Source organism: Carassius auratus, chromosome 10 (assembly GCF_003368295.1).
Source record: "Carassius auratus strain Wakin chromosome 10, ASM336829v1, whole genome shotgun sequence".
Taxonomy (NCBI): domain Eukaryota; kingdom Metazoa; phylum Chordata; class Actinopteri; order Cypriniformes; family Cyprinidae; genus Carassius; species Carassius auratus.
In genome coordinates, this window is record NC_039252.1 from 14569998 (window position 1) to 14591468 (window position 21471).

The following is a 21471-nucleotide window of genomic DNA, read 5'->3' on the forward strand; positions in this document are numbered from 1 at the left end:
AGCATTCATAGATATTCAATATTTAGAATAATTGATAATAGAATTAATTCTACTGAAAAATTTCATTTTATTCTAATAAAATCAGAATAAAAATAAATATGCAGTAGAATGATAAGAAAGATAAAGCAGTGATATTTTTCAATAAATAGCTGGAATCTTGTTTAAATTAAAACTTTGATAGCTGCAGACTATATTGCATAATAAATACATAACACAAAATCAAGTTTTAGACCATTTATTTACAGTGTTCTGCAAATAAGCCCACATGCAGCGACAGTTTTACAAAGAGAAATGGCTTTATCACCATCATGAGCTCAACTGAACTCAAGACTCTCAGCCATGCTCACAACTCTCATAAGGTTTTGCTGCATGTGGGTGGAAACAACCTCCACCTCTGTGGTTCCCTTATGTGAAACAAATAATCCAGTGCATTCTGATATAGTCCAGACTCCAGCCTCAAAGTGTGAGCCTTGTGGAGTTTCACCAGACAAAAAAAGAAAAAAAGTACAACACAAATCGCAGGCTCTGATGTGCTACAGAAATAAAACCCTATTGTCCACCATCATTAATGTGCTGGCAGAGGTCTTGGAGAAAAATACATTTACAGGAGCCCAACAGAAAAAATGAGAGGTGCCAAAAGAAAGACAGGTGAATTTTACATACACACCTTGTATTGCCTTGCATCCTGAAAAGATAAACAAATCAGATTTCAGTACAGCACAGTAGTTCCGCTTAGCTGTAGTGTTCAAAGTCTTCATTCAGAGCCCAATTAAATACAGCTGGTGATCCAAGTCGTAATTGAAACAAAAACATTTAATGGAAAAAATACACAGCTTTGGAAGTGACATATTAATTTACTATTGTTTTTATTAGATAAAAAAATGCAGTAAAATAAAATGTACTTTTAAAATGTAATTTATTTCTGTGAGGCAAAGCTGACATTTCAGAAGCCATTATTTCAGTCTTGTCTTCAGTGTCACATGTTCCTTCAGAAGTCATTCAAGTATGCAGTTATATGATTCGGCACTCTGTAATTTCTTCTTCTTTTTTTTTTTATCAGTGTTGTGCTGCTTAATATTTTTGTGAAAACCATTATGCTTTTTTGTAGTAATGTAAATGTCTTTTCTCTTCCTTTTGATCTATTGAATGCATCCTTGCCGAATAGAAGCATCGTGTTCTTTCATATAAAAAATAAATCTATATTTATATATGTTTATGGAAGTATAATGTGCAAGCTAATTCAAGAGCTTCATTATCATTTTCTTATTTGAATCAAACTTATGAAGACATGAAACACAAAAATTATGAACATGTGAACATAAATGACTTGAAACAAAACATGAATCCTGTGCGATTCATATGAAGGTAATATAATGTAAATAAACAATAATAATTGTATAATCATTCCAGTGGAATTTGTTATTCACATTCAACAGATATTTCACATTTTTCACATTCAATAGATATCAGCGAAATTATTTTTTGGTTAATATTTGGTACTCCAGTATTAGTAAGAACATCCGATATGAGAACATGAAGAGGGTAAATTGAGACACACGCACACACACACGCGCACACACACACGAACACACATGCACACACACCATCTGCTGAGTTCTAGATATCAATGACCCACAGCCTTGAGCCTAAATGGGTTTTTACATCTAAAATGAATGTTTTCATGAGGGACCCAGAGTCTTCTCTTCTCCACTGCAACCTGACATATTTTATTCTAACCATTTGTATGTTATGAATAAACAACAACAACCAAAAAAACAAAAAAAAACAAAATACATTTCTTCAGGTAAATTTCTTAAATCTTAAGATTTTATGTAACATTGCACTAAATTATGAAGATATAATATTATATATCTTGTCCTTAATTCTTTAGTAGCATCATTCATGGTACTACGGCTACATTACAGTATAAATGGCCTTTAAAATAAAAGCATATTTCTCTGTTTGCTATTTAGCCATTTAACTTTGTTTATTCACACTATATGTTCTGCAGACCTACTCAGTGTCACAAATGACAGGTGGAATGACAGAATGGCAGGTCAGGACAGGACGATGGTGTTGTGAGAGCCCACGTCTCTGAGGTTAATGGCATCCATACTTACTCCCGTCTCATACACAGGGTTGTCAAATGCAGATTCTTCTGTCATATTGTCATACGGTGGAGATGATGGCCCAGGAAGCTGAAAAGTCTTGCTCTGAGCTCTGCGGGAAAAAACCCCCAAAACAACCTTACTAGTGAAGAACAAACCCCAAAACAAAAAGCAGTGTCCTTTTCCCAGCCCTTGAAACTTACACTGAGATGCAGAGGAAAACGACCAGGAGAAGCATCAGCACCGCCGCTACAGGAATCAGAATGGCGTCAAACTCTGTACCAGCAGCTGTAATTTGGACATTTTATTGAACATTTAAAATAATATATTACGATGACGAATTAGGATGATTTAATCTTTTCTGATTACAACATATTAATAATACTGAAAATAGTGTCACCGTTCAATCTGTGTTCCTCACTATTTCTTGAGGAAGCTGCAAAACACCAATAACATCTTCTGTAAGACATCTGAATCATTAAACAGTGCTTTGAAATGCATAAAGATGTATATACCACATGAAAGAAAGGAGTTCGTACCTCTGCACATAGGGGGCGCTCCGCTCCATTGAGACGGATGTCCAGGGAGGCAGTGGATAGTGGGTTCACCCTGAAGCGCATAACCTGTACGGCATGTGAAGCTCAGAGTCTCTCCTGCCTGGAAAAATGCTTTCTCTGAACTTTGGATGGCCGTGGATGGAGCGCCAGGGTTACTGCAAGGTTCATATCTTTCAGCTACAGAAAAAAACAGAGATTTCAGTCTGCTGTGATGCACTGTATGTGCCGGGATGCAGTAATTCTGAAGTCCACTAGATGGCAGTAGAGTATCAGGTTTAGGGTTGCATTTCTTGTAATGCTGAGGAATAAATGCAACAGCACAGATGTTTTACCACTTACGGACACATTTGGGCAGTCTTTCACTCCACTTTGGGTCTGCAGTATCTCTGCTGTAGCAAGTGAGCACTCCTGGGCCAGAAAGTGAGTATCCTTTGTTGCAAATGTACTCCACGGATGATCCCACAGCGAAACGAGAGCCAGTCAACAGTCTCCGGCTGTTTTCCACTAGCCCCGGCTCATTACATGACATAACTAGGCAAATATCAGAAATAAAAACACATGATAAAAACAACAATAACAACAAAAACAATACAGAAAATGGTTATAATTTCCCAAAACTAAAAAAAAAAAGAATGAAGATAAGAAAACAAATTAGAGAAACAAAACTATGCTGGAACTGAAAATTATAATTTGTCATAATTAAACAATTAAATATTAATTATAAATATTAAATATATAAATCTAAATTCTATTTTAAACATCAACTATGGTGGTTAAAACATTAATGATGTTTAATAATAACTATACAGTATATATTATTAATACATAATATTAGTTAGATTCATATTATATTATGTTAATTAATTCATTTAATTATTTAAAAATAAGACATTTGTGCAAAGGTATTGGCTCAATAACTGTGATCCACATCATTATCTTCAGGAAATTTGAATGGGAATGAATTCAGATATTAGTTTTCAAGAAGTCTAATTATTTATAATTATTTATAATATCAAACCAACAAACTTCCATCGCTAAACCCACACAGATACCTAATTATTTATTAATTATATATATATATATTATATATCCGGGATAAAGATTAAAAAATATATCTTCAAACTACGCAAATAATGATAAATAATAATTATTTCGACATTTATTCGTACACTGAACCGAGAACCGTTTCTGTCAGAAGGGTCTTATTCGAGAACCGAGGAGCTGATGATACTGCGCATGTGTGATTCAGTGTGAAGCAGACTGACTCACAGCTCGTCTGAACCGAACTGATTCTTTTGGTGATTTATTCTGAACTGATTCTGTTATAAGCGCGGGTAAACTGAAGGCTTGAATTAAGGGCAGTCATCGCTAATGACATTACATCGAGCGCAAAAGAACCGGTGAACCGTTTTTTTTTCAACTGGTTTATTTGATCGAATTGTCTGAAAGAACCGGTTCACTTGAGCACCTGCTCCTTTGCCCCTTAAGTGCCCTTTTGTCAAAGCAAAATTTCCTCGAGTTTTTTTTGTAATAACATACCCTTTTGCGAATGCCTGCCCACGCCCAATCATAATATTATTACAATTTATTAATAATAATTTAGCCGTAAATAAAATGACCAACATGATGACCTTTCACCTGACCGGGAAAATTCCTCACGTCGCACGCGCATTTTTTTAAAAGATATTTTCAACACCGTGACAGCTGGTGAGTGGTGTTTCATTCTCAGCGAAGTGATTTTGATGTTTATTTACTTATTATTATTTTACAAGAACGATGTGATGCGAGAAGCCTGTAGTGTAGAAGTAACACTAGCGTACTGTTTGAGGGAGAAAAGTTTCACAGGCATCGAGGGGTCTGGTCTTTTTATGTTATTTGACTAAACTTTTATTATATTACAGTAATTATTTATTTTTTAACACGTTGAGCGCCTTATAAAATAATTATCACAACACTGGTTAGGCTTATTCAGATTTTCTCATTCTCTGAATTGTCATTATAAAAATAAAAACAATTCAGAAATGAATTATATTTAATTTTAAATGTGACGCAAATATTTTTTTTTCTACAATAGCAACAGTGTTTACAACAGCAAAACCACTTTAGCCTGTAAACTCAATAATATATCTCTGGAAATAAATGTAAAAATATAACTGTCAATAAAAAATGCATAATATACCTGACATCAAAGTGCAGTGTGAAGGATATGAATAACAAATGTAGCCTGTCATTCGTTTACATTACAAAGGTGTTAACTTTTAGACAAAAACAACTACAACAGTAATAATAATATTAATCACCGACCATTTTCCAGTGTATCAGTTTTTTTATGTTTTGTATCAATATTTAAGGAGGACTTACTGATTAGGTGCAAGAGTAGTAGTGATGGTTAAAATAATAGATTAATGCTGAAACAGAAGAAAAATATATTGCTGTATTGATATTTTGAACAGCGCCATTTAAAGCCTTGTTCCATGTGCCCTTTTTATGCTTTGAGCACCTGCCCTTCCAAAGGTCTCTACACGGCCCAGTTCAGAGGGAGTGTCAGTCACGTTAAAAAATGTAATAGCTTAAGTCATTTGTGGATTAATGCTTATTGGAGACGCGAACCGTTTCAAACGATTCAGTTTTATTTGGTGAACTGGTTCAAGAAGATCCGGTTACATCGAACGATTCGTTCGTGAACCAGATATCAGTAACGTTACACTTCAGTGTTTTGAAATCTCCCACAACAGACACTGAAGAGAAGACAATGCTGAATAAAGTCATAGTTTTTGCTATTTTTGGACCAAAATGTATTTTCGGTGCAGTAATATGCAGTCATTAGCCGTGCCCAATCTATTTTTTGTTGGTTTTCATGAAACCCCCTTGAAATGACCAGGACCCCCCATTGCCCCCCCAATCAAAATTGTCTGGAGCCGCCACTGCTCGGTATTCACAGTTAACGGACTCCGCATCCATATTTAACGGCTCTGTCTGCATCTATCGTGATAGGGAGGTTATTATTTGTAGTAACCTTAATGTACCAGTAGATGGCAGTCTACCTAGTTTTAAATCTATGCAGTAATTATCCGCATGTTAATTAAGTTTTCTTAGTGTGACTTAAGCACTAATGATCTGCTGTGACCTTTAAGTCTGATATTAGCTCTTACTTTTCTCACAGATGGGGACGTCTCCACTCCATGTCAGATCCCACTGGCACATCAGGATCTCTGAGCCCTGCAGACGGAAGCCTGGGTAACACTGGTAGGTAATAACAGTACCATGGGTCAGGTCGGGATGAGACGTGCTCTTCCAGCCATTAGGGATTTCTGGCAGCTCTGCGCAGGTGTCATTACGTGGCACTTCTAGCATTTGAATGGTGGAAGGAGAAAAGAGACATTGGGTCTTGGGATTTTTCTATTTTTACCGTAACGTTTTGAATGTAAATGAGGCTGCTGTGAGAAAACAGTTGCCCATTTGAGTCTTTGCCCATGACGGGCACTGCCAAGCAGGTTGGCACCTACTGTTTGTTCAGACACTGCCCAAATGTGATTCATTTAGGAAAATACAAGCTCTGGCTCAAAAGACATGTCAATAACGGATCCTTAATGTACTAATATTTACTGTAAACTGCTTAATCTACATACAAATGAAACAAACAAGAATGTAAAGATGATCGGCACATTCCCGTAACGCCACTAACCAAAGAAATGCACTACAAAGCCATTGTTGTATCCGTAGACATTGGAGGCTGGATCAGATTGAAACTGGATAGTCACATCGGCTGTAGAGGTATAGAGTCTAAATCGGGGAAGAAAACCGCTGTACTGGCCCAGGATGTTGGCTGTGAGGTCATCACCATCATAAAAGGTCAGCAGGTCATTCCTCCCCAGACGAAGACTAATAAAACCACACATATGAATGCACATCATTAATGTAGCTCATGAATTTTTATAGAAAAAGAAGTGTAAATGAAGACAGAACATTATTATTTTTAGGTGAACTATCCCTTTAATTAAGAAGAATGGTGGCATTCTAACATAAGAATCTGTCACGGCACCAGCCACATTTTTTCCCAGATGGTTTGCTGATGTCATCCTGCAATTCATCTTAATTTCCAAACCAACATGAGTAATGCAAGGGGAAAACAAATTACACAGCCTAGGCAGAAATTTACACAACAGTATCCACGCTGAGAATCAATCATGTTTTCCATTCTGTCATGCTAAATGGCAATAAAGGCCAGTGTTTAGATTCCCTCATCTATCGGGAGGCTGCATTTACCTCTTCAATGGGGAAGTGACATTTTGCTAAGAAATGAGATTTATTTAGTGTAATGTTGGAAAGCAGAGAGGCAGAGCCCTCAGGGCCGTCACACAGCTGTCAGCCCTTCGGGTTCTGTTGTTTGGGAAGGTCATAGATGAGCTGTGTTAATATTCACAGCCTGACAAAAGACAAGGGTACAATAAGGGTTTACAGAGTTAAATACACATATACATGTCCTGATAATCAGCTGAGATGGACTGTGTTTTTCTTCTTATTCCATCGAACAGGCTCATTGTTAGATACTTTCAGGCCTGTGTGTGTGTGTTTTGGAGGGTAAGTTTGGAAGATAATTTTGTGCAGAAGCCACTAAAGCTGAGTTAATGATGCATGTTGAGACACACAGAGGCTCAGGGTGCAGAGATAATGTCACACTCAGCCTCAGGAAGATTCGATGACTGGTGGACCATTGGCTTCTAAAAGGGGCAGAATGTCAGAGCAATAAAGAAAAAGCTTTTAATTTTACAAAATTTTTTCTTATTAATAATAAAAAGAGTAGGTTGCTTTTAAAATGCCACATTGTCTCTTTGTGAAACCTTTGTCTAATAAAATTTGCCAAATTTTCCCATCACAAATAAACTTCTTTACTCCCAATACCTCTTTAAAACCATTCAAAAACTAGTTGTACTGTACTAGTTGTACTCACAGATAAGTCCACAAACTAATCCATACCACTCTAAATCCACTCATGCCACCACAAAACACACCAAACAACTCCATAAAACCCATCCATATATATCCAAAAAATCTATTTGTTCCCCCTTTATCCCACTCATAGGCTACAAATACCTACCAAAAACACTACAAAAACACCTATATAACTCTAAACCTACCTATACCACCCAAAATATACCAAAAATATACCACCATAATAACCACTCATACCACCACAAAACACATAACTTCACTAAACCCATCCATATCAGTCCAAACTAATTCATACCATCCTAATCTCTGCTCATACCACCAAAACCCATCCTTCTCACTCTAAATGTATTTGCCTTAATGTTTCCCTCAGATCTTCTGTATTTATGAAAAAAATCTCAATCAAACCTCAGTACAATAGAGTGCACATCCAATAATACTGTAGGTCACTGAGAAATTGAAGAAGCTTTATTGCCTTGAAGTAACGTGCAGGTGTGACCTCTATCTAGGTGTTCAGCCTGGCACCTGTTTGTGGGCCCATTAGCGCTGAGTGTTAATGAGTCCGTGGGTGGCCTCCATGTCTGTGCTAAATCAATTAATCAGCTGTCATTACACACACTGTTCCTCTGTAATTGGAAGGTGGTGAACTGTACAGAATGCTAATAGAGAAGTGAAAGCTTTCTCATTAGAGGAGAATAGCAACACAAACATTTAGCTACACAAAGACGGTCCTAAAATATAACCATCTACCATTTCTGTCCACACACATGCATAGAGGTTCAGATACTCACACCTGGACATCCAGCATAAATCTCTTGTCCTCCTCCACATGTAGACCCCAGATACAATCCTGGCCTTTGTCATACGCTTCAGGCCAGTTTGGAGAAAGCACCACTCCTGCTGAATCTGTTATTTCTCCACTACACACCGCTGTAAAACAAACAAATGGTGTGTTCAGGTCCCCGTGGGAATTTTGTATTAACGATTTGGAAAGTCCGTATTACATCAGGTGCTTTCAAATCACTTTGGAGGGAACAAAATGACAATTTAAATAGAAAAAAGAAAAAAAAATATCTATGAAATTCATAACTGTGAATCGGGGGTGTTTTTGCTTTTTATGTTTTTATTCAATTAGTATAAGTGATGATATATGATATTCAGTACTATGATATATATCTAATATTTTAGCTAACTGGAAAAATGCAATTTTCTTCAAAATGTCCAAAAGAAGAAAGAAAGTCATGAAGGTTTGGAACGATATTAGGCGAATAAATCAATGTTTAAAAAAAATCAATTAACAATTAATTTGGATCTCATATTGACTTCAAATGGCATGTAAAAACAAAAATTAAATCAGAGATGCTGAAAGAGACATCACACACACAAAATCACCTCTGCAGGCTGGTTCTGTCTCATTCCATTGTGGATCTTCATCATTTACGCACTCTAAAATAACAGCGCCCTGCTCCAGTGTATAACCAGGCTCACAAGTGAACTCCACAACAGAACCAACTCCAAAAGCAGGATCACTTGTGGAGAAATTTCCATACTTCACAAACGGCTCATAACAGCTGCCCTGAGCAAAAGCTGTAGAAAAACAACATTGATACAATATAATAAACACAACAAAACAACAGTGCTGATTATTATTAGTTTTCTCATAAACAGTAAAAAGGCATTTTTTAGATTCATGCACTTGGCAGATACTTTAATCCAAAGTGATTTACGCTGCAGTCAATTAAGCTCATTATATCAGTTCTTGCACTCTCTAGCAAATATAGTATTTATAGTATTATTTCAGCAGGATGTTGTTTGTCAGCAGTCCTTGGTCATGGTGAACCTGTAATTCTATAAATATATGCAGTAATCTTTTGTCTCTGGGTAACATCTGTTCTATCTGGCCCTCTCTGTTCTTCTTCATCTGCTGTAACTAATTTGTTCAGGCCTTAAAGACACCGGAACTAATGAGAGGCAGAAGTGAACAAGCTCTTTTGTAAAAAATTACTGGAAGACAAGAATAACTCGTGTTCAGGAAATACAGAAGAGTCCTTGTACCTTCATATCGGATGGCAGCGCCTGTGCATGTGCCCGCCTCGTCACTGGTGAATTCCACAAAAAGATGCCTGCCGGTGCTAGTGACCCCCTCAGTGGGCAGATACTCGACTGCATACGAGTCATACAGGGGTGAAGAGTCGATGTTACTTCCATCCTTTATGAGGAGCCTGAAAACAAACAGAAGAATGTCAGCATCGCTACAGAGTAATTGTGTGAACAGATCAAGATTATTTGATCAAAAATGAATAAAATATTATTCTAATATAAAATAAGAGATTTCTCATTTTAAAATGTAATTTATTCCTGTGATGGTCTTCAGTGTCACATAATCTTTCAGAAATCATTATAATATGCTGATTTAGTGCTCAAGAAATGTTTTTAATATTGAAATGTTTAAATGTTTAAAAAAGTAAAAACAACAATTTAAAAAAAACCTGCCTGTCATCATCCTCAGCCAGTGCCACTTTCTCAAAGTGGACATGGAGCCGATGGCCCTCAGGGGCCTCCAGTACCCAGTGGCATGTCAGATTGTTGCTGTAATTTCCTGGAAACCCCGGAGAGATGATACGGCCCTGAGTGGCATTTTTCATCATCCCCCCACAAGAAACTAAGCATGAAAGACAAAAAGAAAGAAAGTGCTGTGAATTTGCTGCAATCAGTTGTCTTCATTTTCATTATGTTTGGCACAGATTTCCAACAGATTGACAAAAACTAATGTCTCTAATGAAAAGGAATAACATGGGTCCATTTAAATGCAACTAAATCACATTCACAAGTCACAAGTGTAGCAATGTTGAGGCAGTACATAGCTTTGGGTTGTCCTCTCATACCTTGACACCTTGGCTCTCTGCCACTCCAGTAGGGTGTGGTGGCATTTCGGCAAGTAAGAGAGGAAAGGCCCTGGAGCTGATAGCCAATCAGACAGGAGAAATAGGCCACGCCCCCCACCTGAAGACCAGTGACTGATACTTCACCATTTTCAGGGGCCAAAGGTGATGCACAGCTCAGAGCAAAGGCTGAAGAGAGAAAAAGAGAGAGAAACAGAAATTGATGGTATATGACTGAATGTAAAATTTATTTGAAAGTATCTATCATTTTTTACATTTTGTTTAGTGATGCTTGTGGCATTGAAATTAGTCACTGTAAATGCTTTAAGGCAGCCATTAAATACTGCAAAAATCGTGGTTAATCTGTTTTTTGTTGTTTTTTTTTGGCTAGTTTTCCATACCGTTTAAAATCAAAATACATTTTCTATTAAATAAAATGACTATTAGAGCTATTAGATATTATGTCTTGCCTTTGGTAAAAATCTATCAAAATTAAGCAAGTAAAAAAAAAAAATCATTTATTTTTTCAGAAAACAAGACTTAATATCTGAAAGGTACAGTCCACTTTTTTTAAAAAATAAGCTCATTTTCCAACTTCCCTAGAGTTAAACAGTTGAGTTTAACTGTTTTCAAATCTATTCAGCCGATCTCCGGGTCTGGTGGTAGCACTTTTAGCTTAGCTTAGCATAGATCATTGAATCTGATTAGACCGTTAGCATCTCGCTCAATAAAGACCAAACAATTTCTATATTTTTCCTGTTTAAAACTTGACTCTTCTGTAGTTATATCGTGTACTAAGACCAACGGAAAATAAACATTTGTGAATTTCTAGGCTGATATGCCTAGGAACTATACTCTCATTCTGGTGTAATAATCAAGGAACTTTGCTGCCGTACCATGGGTGCAGCAGGCGCAGAGATGTTACACAGTGCCTGAAAATAGTCCCCAGCAACTCTCCAATTACACAAACTAGCTGGACACTATTTTCCATGGTACAATAGCAAACTTCCTTGATTATTACGCCGGAATGAGAGTATAGTTCCTAGCCATGTTTGCCTAGAAAATCACAACTTTTCATTTTCCGTCGGTGTTAGTACACAGTGTAACTACAGAAGAGTCAAGTTTAAAGGGGGGGGGGGGGGGGTGAAATGCTATTTCATGCATACTGAGTTTTTTACACTGTTAAAGAGTTGGATTCCCATGCTAAACATGGACAAAGTTTCAAAAATTAAGTTATACGTTTGAAGGAGTATTTCTGTTCCAAAAATACCTCTTCCGGTTTGTCACAAGTTTCGGAAAGTTTTTTTCGAGTATGGCTCTGTGTGACGTCAGATGGAGTGGAATTTCCTTATATGGGTCCTGAGGGCACGTTTGCCGGAAGAGCGCGCGCTCCAATAGCAGAGCACTGAGTGAGAGCACAACAGGCATTCGCTGATCAGAGCGAGAGCATCACGAAATGTCACAAAAGAAGTGTGTTTTTGGTTGCCAGGGCAAGACAACCCTGCACAGATTACCAAAGAAAAAACAGCATTAAGGGACCAGTGGATGGAGTTTATTTTTACAGAGCATCAACGGAGTTGTGCAAGTGTTTGTGTTTGTTCCCTGCATTTCTAAAATGCTTGTATTACAAACAAAGCCCAGTTTGACGACGGATTTGCGTATCGTTTATTTCTTAAGGATGATGCAATCCCAACGAAAAAGGGTCACGATTGTGTGTTGGAACCACAATCGGTGAGTAAAACTGCTTAAAATATCTCTGCCTCCTTGTTAGTGCGTCCGCCTCCCATCGGAGACCCGGGTTCGAGCCCCGCTCGGAGCGAGTCGTTGCTGATGCTGCTCTCGTTCAGTTTCAGCCTTCACAGCTGTCACAGCTTCCAAACGCTCTCAACGCAAAAGCTTACTCGCGCTCGTGATTCTTTAGCTCCGCCCACACGTCACGCCTCCAGGCACTGGTGTTTTTCCGGGAAAAATCGGTAAAGACTATCTTTCTCTTATGAATATAATAAAACTAAATACTTTTTGGAGTTATGAAGGATGCTGTACTACTCTATAGGTACTCAAGATTAACAGGATATTGAGTGAAAACGAGCATTTCACCCCCCTTTAAACAGAAAAAATATAGAAACTCTTTGGTCAGTTTTGAGTGAGATGCTAATGGTCTAATCATATTCAATGATCTGTGCTAAGCTAAGCTAAAAGTGCTACTGCCAGACCCAGAGATCGGATGAATGGATTCGAAAATGGTAAAACTCAACTGTTTAACTCTGTTTAACCCTAGTGGAGTGTTCTTTTAAGTAATTTCCTTTCTTAGGTAAATGTCTGTTGATTTAATAATTTTTAGATATTTCAAATGTAAAACAAAACAAAAATACAAAATATGTAATTTTTTTGTTGTTGTTGTTGAAGTGTATTTGAAGGTGGCTGAATTTGTTTGTTAGAAATAGGCAAACTCTGAAAACATGGATGTCACAGCATGAGCAGAAGTTAGGACCTTTGACCTCTAAATTAGCAATAATATTTAATGGCATTTTTATCTGAAGCAACTTTTTTTCATTACTATTCGTGATCCCTGGGAACTGAACCTTTGAACTTAGCTGCCAGTGGAACACAGAGCTGAGCAAACAGACCAAAAGCGGATGCTTAAATCTGACCCAGACTCCTTTATCTGTCACTAAACCCATCAGGTGCTTCTTAAAATTGTGGAAGCCACATTTTATGTCCAGCTGATCTTACCAGCTGTGAATAACCGGCCCTCCTCTCTCTGTTTCCATGGTGGTTAATGTTCCATAATGCCCAGTTGTTTAGTTATTACTAATAATGACTCAGTTCAAGCACAGCAGGGCATATTCACTGCTTGGGGGTTACAGCCAACAGATGCCAGGGCTTTATGTAACACTAATCCAATCTGTCTATTAGTGGAAAAAGGGCCACTGACAGACGTTTCCATATAATGGAAAGGGAATTAAAATGGCAGAACAAAAACGTTTCAGAGTCAACTGACAGAGTCTAAAAAAAGAAACTTAATGCATCATGATTAAAATAAGTGGAGAAGTGTGTAATCAAATAATTCTTTTTTTGTTTGTAAACAACAATCTGTGCAAACAAAGTCTGACTAGATCTTAAATGCTACAAAAACGGATAAAATGTCACATTTTTGCAATTTTTAATTGTATTAAAATAAGCAGGACATAATATCTGAACAACAAATAATGACTACAATGATTTGCATAAAAAGAGGGGTGTCTGGAATGAAAAAAACTAATTTTGATTGAAATATTCCAGCACCATGTTCAAGCAAAAATGGATTGATAGTAAATAAAATGTAGGTTTTTTTCTTTGAAACTCTGCATTCTAACATGGTGCAATCATTAACTGTTTCATTCAGCTAGATGTTATGATTAAAATACTAGCTGAGAAGAGCATGATATCACGGGAAGGTCATCATATGCCGAATGGTTCATTAATTTGACTGCTTTTGCAAGTGTATCAGTCCTCTTCATTGCCTCTAAGCTGCATCTCTCTTCCTTAATAGCATTTATTGAGCCCTTGACCGTTTGAACAGAGCATTTAACCCCAGCGCATAAATATCAATAGAGCACAGAGATGCATTATAGCTCTCTCTCATTTAATCTCTCTCTGGGACAAACGCTATTGATCTCTGTTTAGCAGCAGGAGCGGCGTTCACGTGTGCTTCAATTGCATTTAAACTCAACAGACATTTGGCCAGCAGCTTCATCTTTGGTTTCTGCCAAACCCAGAGGATGCTGGGATTTCGAAGGATGAGTTAACGCAAGCATACATTTTTTTAAGAAAATTTTTCTTACAAATAGTTTTAAGTATGTACCTGTATATATGAATATGTAGATATACATTCAATTAGATGCTGTCTGTCTTCTCTGGAAAACAACCTGAACATATTTACACTTAGGAGTGCCATCAGTATCAAACCCCTCAAGGACTTTAGCATGAGAGATGATGTTTTATTCCTGAGGCTTATTTCCATGGCATTATTCTATAAACCAATTAGTACTAACATTTTCTGATAGTTTTGTAGGCCAGATTCAGTAAGAATCATATAACAAATAGATTTTTCCTCTTAATATTACGCCAAATCATTCAAAATATTAGAACAAAAAATTGTGAAATGGTACCTCTATACTGTAAAAGTAATAACCCAGGTTGAGTGGGCCATTCACTGCTGAACTGCACTGAGATCTGGTTACTAGAGCTCCGCAGCACCAGACCTCTGGATAGCATGGAGTTGTTGGCCAGAACTGAGGCCATGGGTCCGCCTAGATCCTCTAGAACCACCTCCATCCCATCATCCAAACTCACATTCAGCACCTGCAGCACAAGGGCAGAATCAGATCAAAAGGTAGGCTGTGATATTCCAGACTTACATCATTGCATCTGTGTAGATATCTATTAGGATCAGCTCAACTGAAATTGTGTTTCGGGTGGACTTCAGTGGGTCCAGAATATGAAAGTTTGTGTAGAGGTTCTTCTGATCTGTTTTGTTGCATGTGTCTCTGAGATAAGCATATTGAACAGCGTTGTGTGAAGTCTTGAGTTGCCCGGTTGTGTCAGAGCTGGTACCGATACACACTGATATGTTTGTACCGCTGTGAGAATTTGTACTGAGAGCATACTTTGGAGAATTTGATAACTGGGGAAATAAGCATGATGCGCTTTAGCAGTTACTTGGAAATGCTATCTACAAAACAGATATGAAAAAACTGAATTGAATAAATGTATTCCAAAAAGTTATTAAAATAACTTTTAATACATTTCACAGACCTTTAAGTACAGATTAAATAAAGCTGTATAAATAAAGCTGTATAAAGATCAATTTAAAGAGACATACTTTGTTCCATCATTCCCTTCTGTGGTAGTTATAAATCAATGTGATATTTGCAAACAAATAATGCTAGACCGAGAGCAGAGTTTCAGACCTCTTTCCTCTTTTTTGTCAGAGGGTGAAGCAGCTGATAACCTGCACAAAAAGATGCATGCATGATAAATGTAGCTTCGTATTTCCAATGCCTTTGCTCTTCTCTTTCCCTTGTGATTTGTCAGTCTCTCACGCTGAGAGGAATAACCGTCCCTGACACTCTTTTGCTTTACATCTCTCTTCTTTTTATGACACATACTGGAGCCAAGGTGAATTAATATCAGTTGACAGCAATCTCTCCAACTGAGACCTTGACTGCAAAACTCATTTCAGATGTGATGGCAAGACCCTGAAACTCTCCTCAGGTTCAAGTGACTCCTTTCTGTGAATATTAGCTCATTTGCTCTGCTATAATTTGAGCTATTTAAACTCAAATGCCAACTGAAAAAGCACAAAGACCTTAATTTCCATTATCTAGGTTTAAAAGTGTGTCATCGTCAGATGTTCGGTTGATGCTCCCTGACCCCTGTGCTGGGTAGGGTTAGCAGGACAGTGCGTATGGAATAATATGAGTGCTGTCATGGTCAACAGGTCGACAAGCAATTAAAACGAAATGGTGTTGAGAATCTTAATCATTTGTGACCTTTCACAGGGCTTTTGTGGACTCGAGCAGACCAGTTTGTGGAAAGTTAATGAGGGTCTGGCCGACAGAGCACTGGACCCTGGAGGGACAGTATTGTGAATACAAGGTACCTCTAATTAAAGCTCAACTCACTACTAAACACTATCCACCAATTCATCAGCACACATACATTGATTAGATCATGAGCTTCTTACAACTATCTAGAAATTCTATGAAAGAATATATATTATGGATTTTGAGGAAAGCTGACTCATGTACTTCTGCATCTGTTCCATAAATCACAGCAAATGGTTATGAATCACCACAACCTTGGTCTCATAAAATGTAATGATTGATAGCCAATCAGCAAAAGGAGCACAAACTAAGCTAGAAATGTGGTCACATAATTCATAGCAGTATCAGAAAACACATAAAACATGAGGCTTTTCATATGGAGGTGATAACACACTGAAGTTCAAGGCTTTTCCACAAATAAATATGATATTCAGTCATGTTAACAGCTCTTGCATATTCATTCTTCTAATGAGCATGCTGAAAACTATATTAAAATACTCTGATAGTATGATATTGACTGTTTGCTACTGTAAGCAGCACCTTCAATGCAGTGTGAAATAGCAAACATAGTAATCTGATTCCTGAGCCATTTTCTTTTTCTTTCTTTTTTTTTTAAGTGTTTGAAACATGCATAGCTAGTACAACAAAAAGCAGTCTAACTGATTTCCAAAAGAATGACTGTTGTATGTGGCTTGAGTAATGAAGTAAGACACTTTGTAACTTTTTAGAAAAGCATCTCTGTTGTTCATGTTGAATGACCCTTATGAGCATGTTCTTTCTGGTGAGTCCAAACTGTACAATGTTACCGGTGTAGTCCAACTTATACTTGAACAAATGAATCAGTACTTTCTAGTGAATTAAACATATACGGCTAAACTTATGTTTTGAGAGTCATGTAGTTACAGAGATGGTTGTTCATGGCAGCATGTGGTTAAAGATGCGCATTATGAATTTTGAGTAGTACTTTATTTAAAAAAAGGAATGAACGGTTTTATGTAGTTGTTGTTATATATGATATTAGTGGATTCAGCTACTGGATGGAATAAAAAAAAACCATATAACATTTTTTTGAAAAGAAATTCCTTCTATAAACTTTGTTGTCTATCGTTTGACGATGAAATTTCATCTTTTTTTTTTTTTGCCAAAAATGGGCATAGTAATATTGCATTTCACCTCTTTGGAGCTGGAACCCACAACTTTAACCACATGGATCTTTAAACATCCATATTCAAACAAATTTGTGGCCAGTGAGCCTTTAGCGTCCCCTTCCAGAGTAAACACATTTTAAAATCACTGGCTTTAAATTGGCCACTTGGAGAAATACAGATGTCAGGAAAGAGCAATTATTTGAACCTGTTAAATGTCACCCCGTCCCGTATACGGGACGCCTACGTTGACTATACTATATTACAATCAAATCTAATCTAATCTTGACAAACTATATATCGTTGGAAAGGTCTAAGACTCCCAAATATATATTTTACCAATATTTTTTGTTAAAAATTATGTAGGAAAAGTAATAGATTAATTTATGACAAAAGTGCACCCTCAGAAATCTACATTACAAAAGGAGCTTTGACCTTTGTTTAAAAAAAAGACTTCCTCGTTGCCTTTTTCTCTATCACATTTTAGAAATCATCAGAAGTTATATATCACTTGAAAACATAAAATCTCAAAATTCATCCTTTAAAACCCATTTTAAAATCAGACATTGCATTACCATGTAAATGGTACATCAAAATCATGTTACAAAATGTTTTCAGTCAAGAAATATAAAAATGTATGTTTGTATCATGCACATTTATGTCTGTCTTCAATAACGTGAGTGACAGTTAACAGGTTAAAGGACTCTTGTTTTTGCTAGATACAAAAAAGCAAATGTAAGATCAGAATTGTTTACGTTTGTAGGATAGATTTTGCGATCAATTAAGTGCATTACATTTTATTTTACACCCAATATAATATCCTCAAACATAAAAAAAAGAAAACACGTCAGCATTTTCAAGATCTGCCTCAAATAAGATCAATATGCATTATAAATGAAAAAGTTTTGACTTAAGACCGACCTTTAAATAAGTAGAAAATGTCAGCTGTTGGTGAATATTGTAAGCAAGTACTCAGAAAACTAAATTCACCAAAGCGCAGAGATCAAATGAAGTCAAAATCCTGATGAGGCCGTCATATCTATAATGTTCAGAGTGTCAAGTGAGCATCACATGTATGATTCAGCACACCACTCTCATCCAACTTATCTACTGTAGGGCTTTTTAGAGGGAATTTTGTTGTATTTGACACAGCAGCTGTTCTGCAGTCAAACACTGATTTGCGAAACAAATCCTCCTGGAACTCCATACGGAAACTTTCACAACTTCAGACTGGAGGCCTTTATAAATGCCTGAGAGAGAATTGGCAGCATCTGTCTGCATTTCTCTAAAACTTTTATATGCAATGTTCTGTCTCCTCACAATCAATTTTTAAATGCACTTCTCTCTCTTCTGATCAATCCAAAATTAGAGGTCTGAGAAATTGCAGTGCAGTCGATCGAACCGTATTGAGTTGGATGGCTGACAGGAACAATAACAAGTTCCACCTGATTGCATGAAACGCAGAATAGACATTGTCTCCGATGGTTCATTTGCTCAAAATGAACGGCTTGATTTCTCTTGGCTTGAGTAATGAAGACACTTTGTAAATCCTCTTTGTAACTATTTAAAAAAGAACCTAGTTTTCCTCTGTTGTTCATAATCATACTAGTTTATCAAAGATATCATTCTGTGATTTAAAGATGAGTGCCCTTAAAGTACCCTATTATGGATTTATGAAAATTACCTTTCATGCAGTGTGCAATACAGCTCTAAGTGAATGAAAATATCCTGCAAAGTTTTAAATCTGAAAGTGCACCATTCATAAAGTTATCATCTTTCAAAATAAAGTGTCGGCTCTGAATCACTGAAACAAGTCGTTTTTAAAACCAATACCAAGCGTTTTATGTTGATGTAAACATGAAACATTAGCATATTGCCCACCCACTTGTTGCGCGCCAGATCTGGGATAACTTGATTCTCCTGTTGGTCTGAATAAAAATGCAAAATCATTCTTTGCCACTAGGTGCAGCTTTAGGAGCGGTATAAATACCTGTTTCCCGGTAATGGCTGCACACAAAGCAGCACTGCGCTCACAAACGCTGATTTATCAATCAATACAGGCATGATGAAATGAAAATGAGACCAATCGGACCAAACACCACAGATTAGCGTCACGCAAAGGAGAGGTTTGGAAAAATTCATCATTGAGCGAATGTTTGGGAGTCGTTGAGCAAACAAGGTAAAAATAAATGCATACTTTTGTTTTGTCAGCCTGTTGTTGGGGACACCCGAAACCAAAACATTAACCTTATGTGCACTTTAATGTCTTAATCATGCTCCTTAACTAAGCAGTTACTAATTACTATTACTAGTTACTAACAATTTAACGATGCCATTTCTTCACTTTTTCAATTCTCAGTTGTATTAGATTTCTTGCATTACTGGCACACATTCAAGCACTGTTCGTCTGTCTATAGCAATTTTACAATCGCAGTGGCCTGTTTGCAGTTGTAAGGCCTCTCAGTCGATATTTGCTGTTTAGGAGAATTAATATTTATTTCATATCCATGTACTTATGTAGAAAGCACAGAAAAGAATATCTTGTCATACTGAGCCTGTAGGGACAAGCTGAGACTTTCTGGATACACTTATGAAATTTCAGTGTTAAGTGTAGAGGAGACGAAAATGCACTCCGTTGCCCTTGAGAGACAAAGATGTGCAGCACGAGAGACGCTTCTCCTAATCTGCATATGATAAAGCATTAGATGATAAAGTACTGACCTGAATCTCAACGCCATAACCCAGATATACAGTAACCAGGCAGGTGCAATGAATGTGAGAATCAAATGAGACATCCGGGGGGAGCTCAATATAACCCTCGGCGTCCGTGAAGTTCATACCGCAGTGAGCTGGAAAAAGAAAGACAGACAGAGAGAAAAGGGCACCATTGTGAAGTCACCCCTTTTACAGCTGTCTTATGTTTGGTTGGCTGTGCAATAATCCTCCATTAGCTCTGTGGCCTGTGCATTGTCATAGAGATCAACATCCATATCTGTCATCCATATCTAGCCATAGCCATCTGTAGATGTCCATATCCATCTATATCCATATTTATCTACCTGTCCAAATCTATCTATGTTCTCAGTATCTAGCTATGTATATCCATCCATATCTATTCATATCAATTTGTCAATATTAATATACAGCTACATTCATATCTATATCTATCTATCCATATCTGTTCATATCCATCAATATCCATATCTGTCTATCCATATTTATTTATATTCATCTATCTATCCATATCCTTATATGTCATCTGTATTTATCCATATCCATATCTTCCTGTCCACATGCATCTATGTCCTCCATATCCATTCATATCTAGAATCCATAACTATCCATATTTTTCTTTCCATCCATATCCGTCTTTAGCCATCCATATCTATTATCATTATCCATCTAATGTTATAAAATAATGTACCTGGAGAGGAATATCCTGGTGTGGTTTTCCCCTCTGGCCTCCGTGATTCTTTCTTAGGTGAAGTTGACAGAAACAGTGGTGGCAAAGTACTTTCCTTGTCAAAGGCTTTCTTTGTTGTTGTGTTGAGAGTTGTCTTCTGACCTGTGCTTGTGGGAGTGCTTAGTGGAATGGTGGGGTTTGTGAGAGGCTGAGAGGTGACCATGATCTTCTCTGATGTTCTACTACGGCTTTTGCTGGGCCTTCTTTGTTCCACAGACATTGCCGCAGTTGTGGTCAATGTGGTCACAAGGTCAGAGAAGACTGCTGCATCCTCCTGAGGCACCGGAAGTGAATGTTCAGTGTCAGATGTAGAGGTAGAGACTGCTGGCACGGTGTGCGGCGCCTCTTTAAAAAACTGCTGATCTGCCTCGAAGCTCTTGGTCAGCAGAGCCGAGTGGAGTTTGAGCAGTCTTAAGTTGGGGAGGATTGGGACTGCGTCTGTGGTGAGCTGCTGGACGTCAGTTGGTGGCTCCTGTTTGCTGGTGAAGGGGTCAAACTCTCTCTCTGATTCTGACTCCCCTCTTCTCGGAGTTTGTACAGTTCCATCTTCTGCAAAGTCCAAACAGATTGAAAATTAGTACTAAACAATTTAGTCTGGTGTAAGGCAGTGATGTTTTAAAATGGGCTTTACAGATGCCCAAGGAGCCAATGTAAAATATGAAAGATAATAATAATAATAAATTACATGTACCAGTATTATAATAGTATATGTATACACACACACAAACACGATTTGATACATATTTAAAGGTATTCTTTTAGGTTTCTGTGCTAAAAT

The 21471-nt window shown here is 37.3% G+C and overlaps 1 protein-coding gene and 1 long non-coding RNA gene across 3 annotated transcripts in view; one reads left to right on the top strand and one right to left on the bottom strand.

Annotated features, from left to right (window-relative positions):
• Positions 1 to 219: 219 nt before the first annotated feature.
• The window catches only part of sez6a (seizure related 6 homolog a), a 36433-nt gene continuing 15181 nt past the window's right edge, over positions 220 to 21471 (bottom strand). The window contains exons 2-17 of one of the 2 annotated variants that reach the window (XM_026273932.1): positions 20655 to 21242; positions 19952 to 20079; positions 14649 to 14841; positions 10501 to 10686; positions 10109 to 10277; positions 9671 to 9837; positions 9008 to 9202; positions 8407 to 8545; positions 6351 to 6547; positions 5818 to 6012; positions 3005 to 3196; positions 2648 to 2842; positions 2509 to 2544; positions 2312 to 2396; positions 2121 to 2220; positions 220 to 685 (exon numbers count right to left, since the gene is read on the bottom strand). In XM_026273932.1, the coding sequence (XP_026129717.1) occupies positions 656 to 685; positions 2121 to 2220; positions 2312 to 2396; positions 2509 to 2544; positions 2648 to 2842; positions 3005 to 3196; positions 5818 to 6012; positions 6351 to 6547; positions 8407 to 8545; positions 9008 to 9202; positions 9671 to 9837; positions 10109 to 10277; positions 10501 to 10686; positions 14649 to 14841; positions 19952 to 20079; positions 20655 to 21242 (2795 nt within the window). In that variant the 3' untranslated portion in view covers positions 220 to 655. Of the gene's footprint in view, positions 686 to 1151; positions 2221 to 2311; positions 2397 to 2508; positions 2545 to 2647; positions 2843 to 3004; positions 3197 to 5817; positions 6013 to 6350; positions 6548 to 8406; positions 8546 to 9007; positions 9203 to 9670; positions 9838 to 10108; positions 10278 to 10500; positions 10687 to 14648; positions 14842 to 19951; positions 20080 to 20654; positions 21243 to 21471 lie in introns of those variants that run through there. The other variant, XM_026273931.1, reaches the window with a different exon arrangement.
• LOC113109990 (uncharacterized) overlaps positions 5828 to 21471 on the top strand; it is a 31645-nt gene continuing 16001 nt past the window's right edge. The window contains exons 1-3 of the long non-coding RNA XR_003293033.1: positions 5828 to 5911; positions 6389 to 6517; positions 16041 to 16137. This is a non-coding gene — a long non-coding RNA (uncharacterized LOC113109990). The remainder of the gene's footprint in view (positions 5912 to 6388; positions 6518 to 16040; positions 16138 to 21471) is intronic.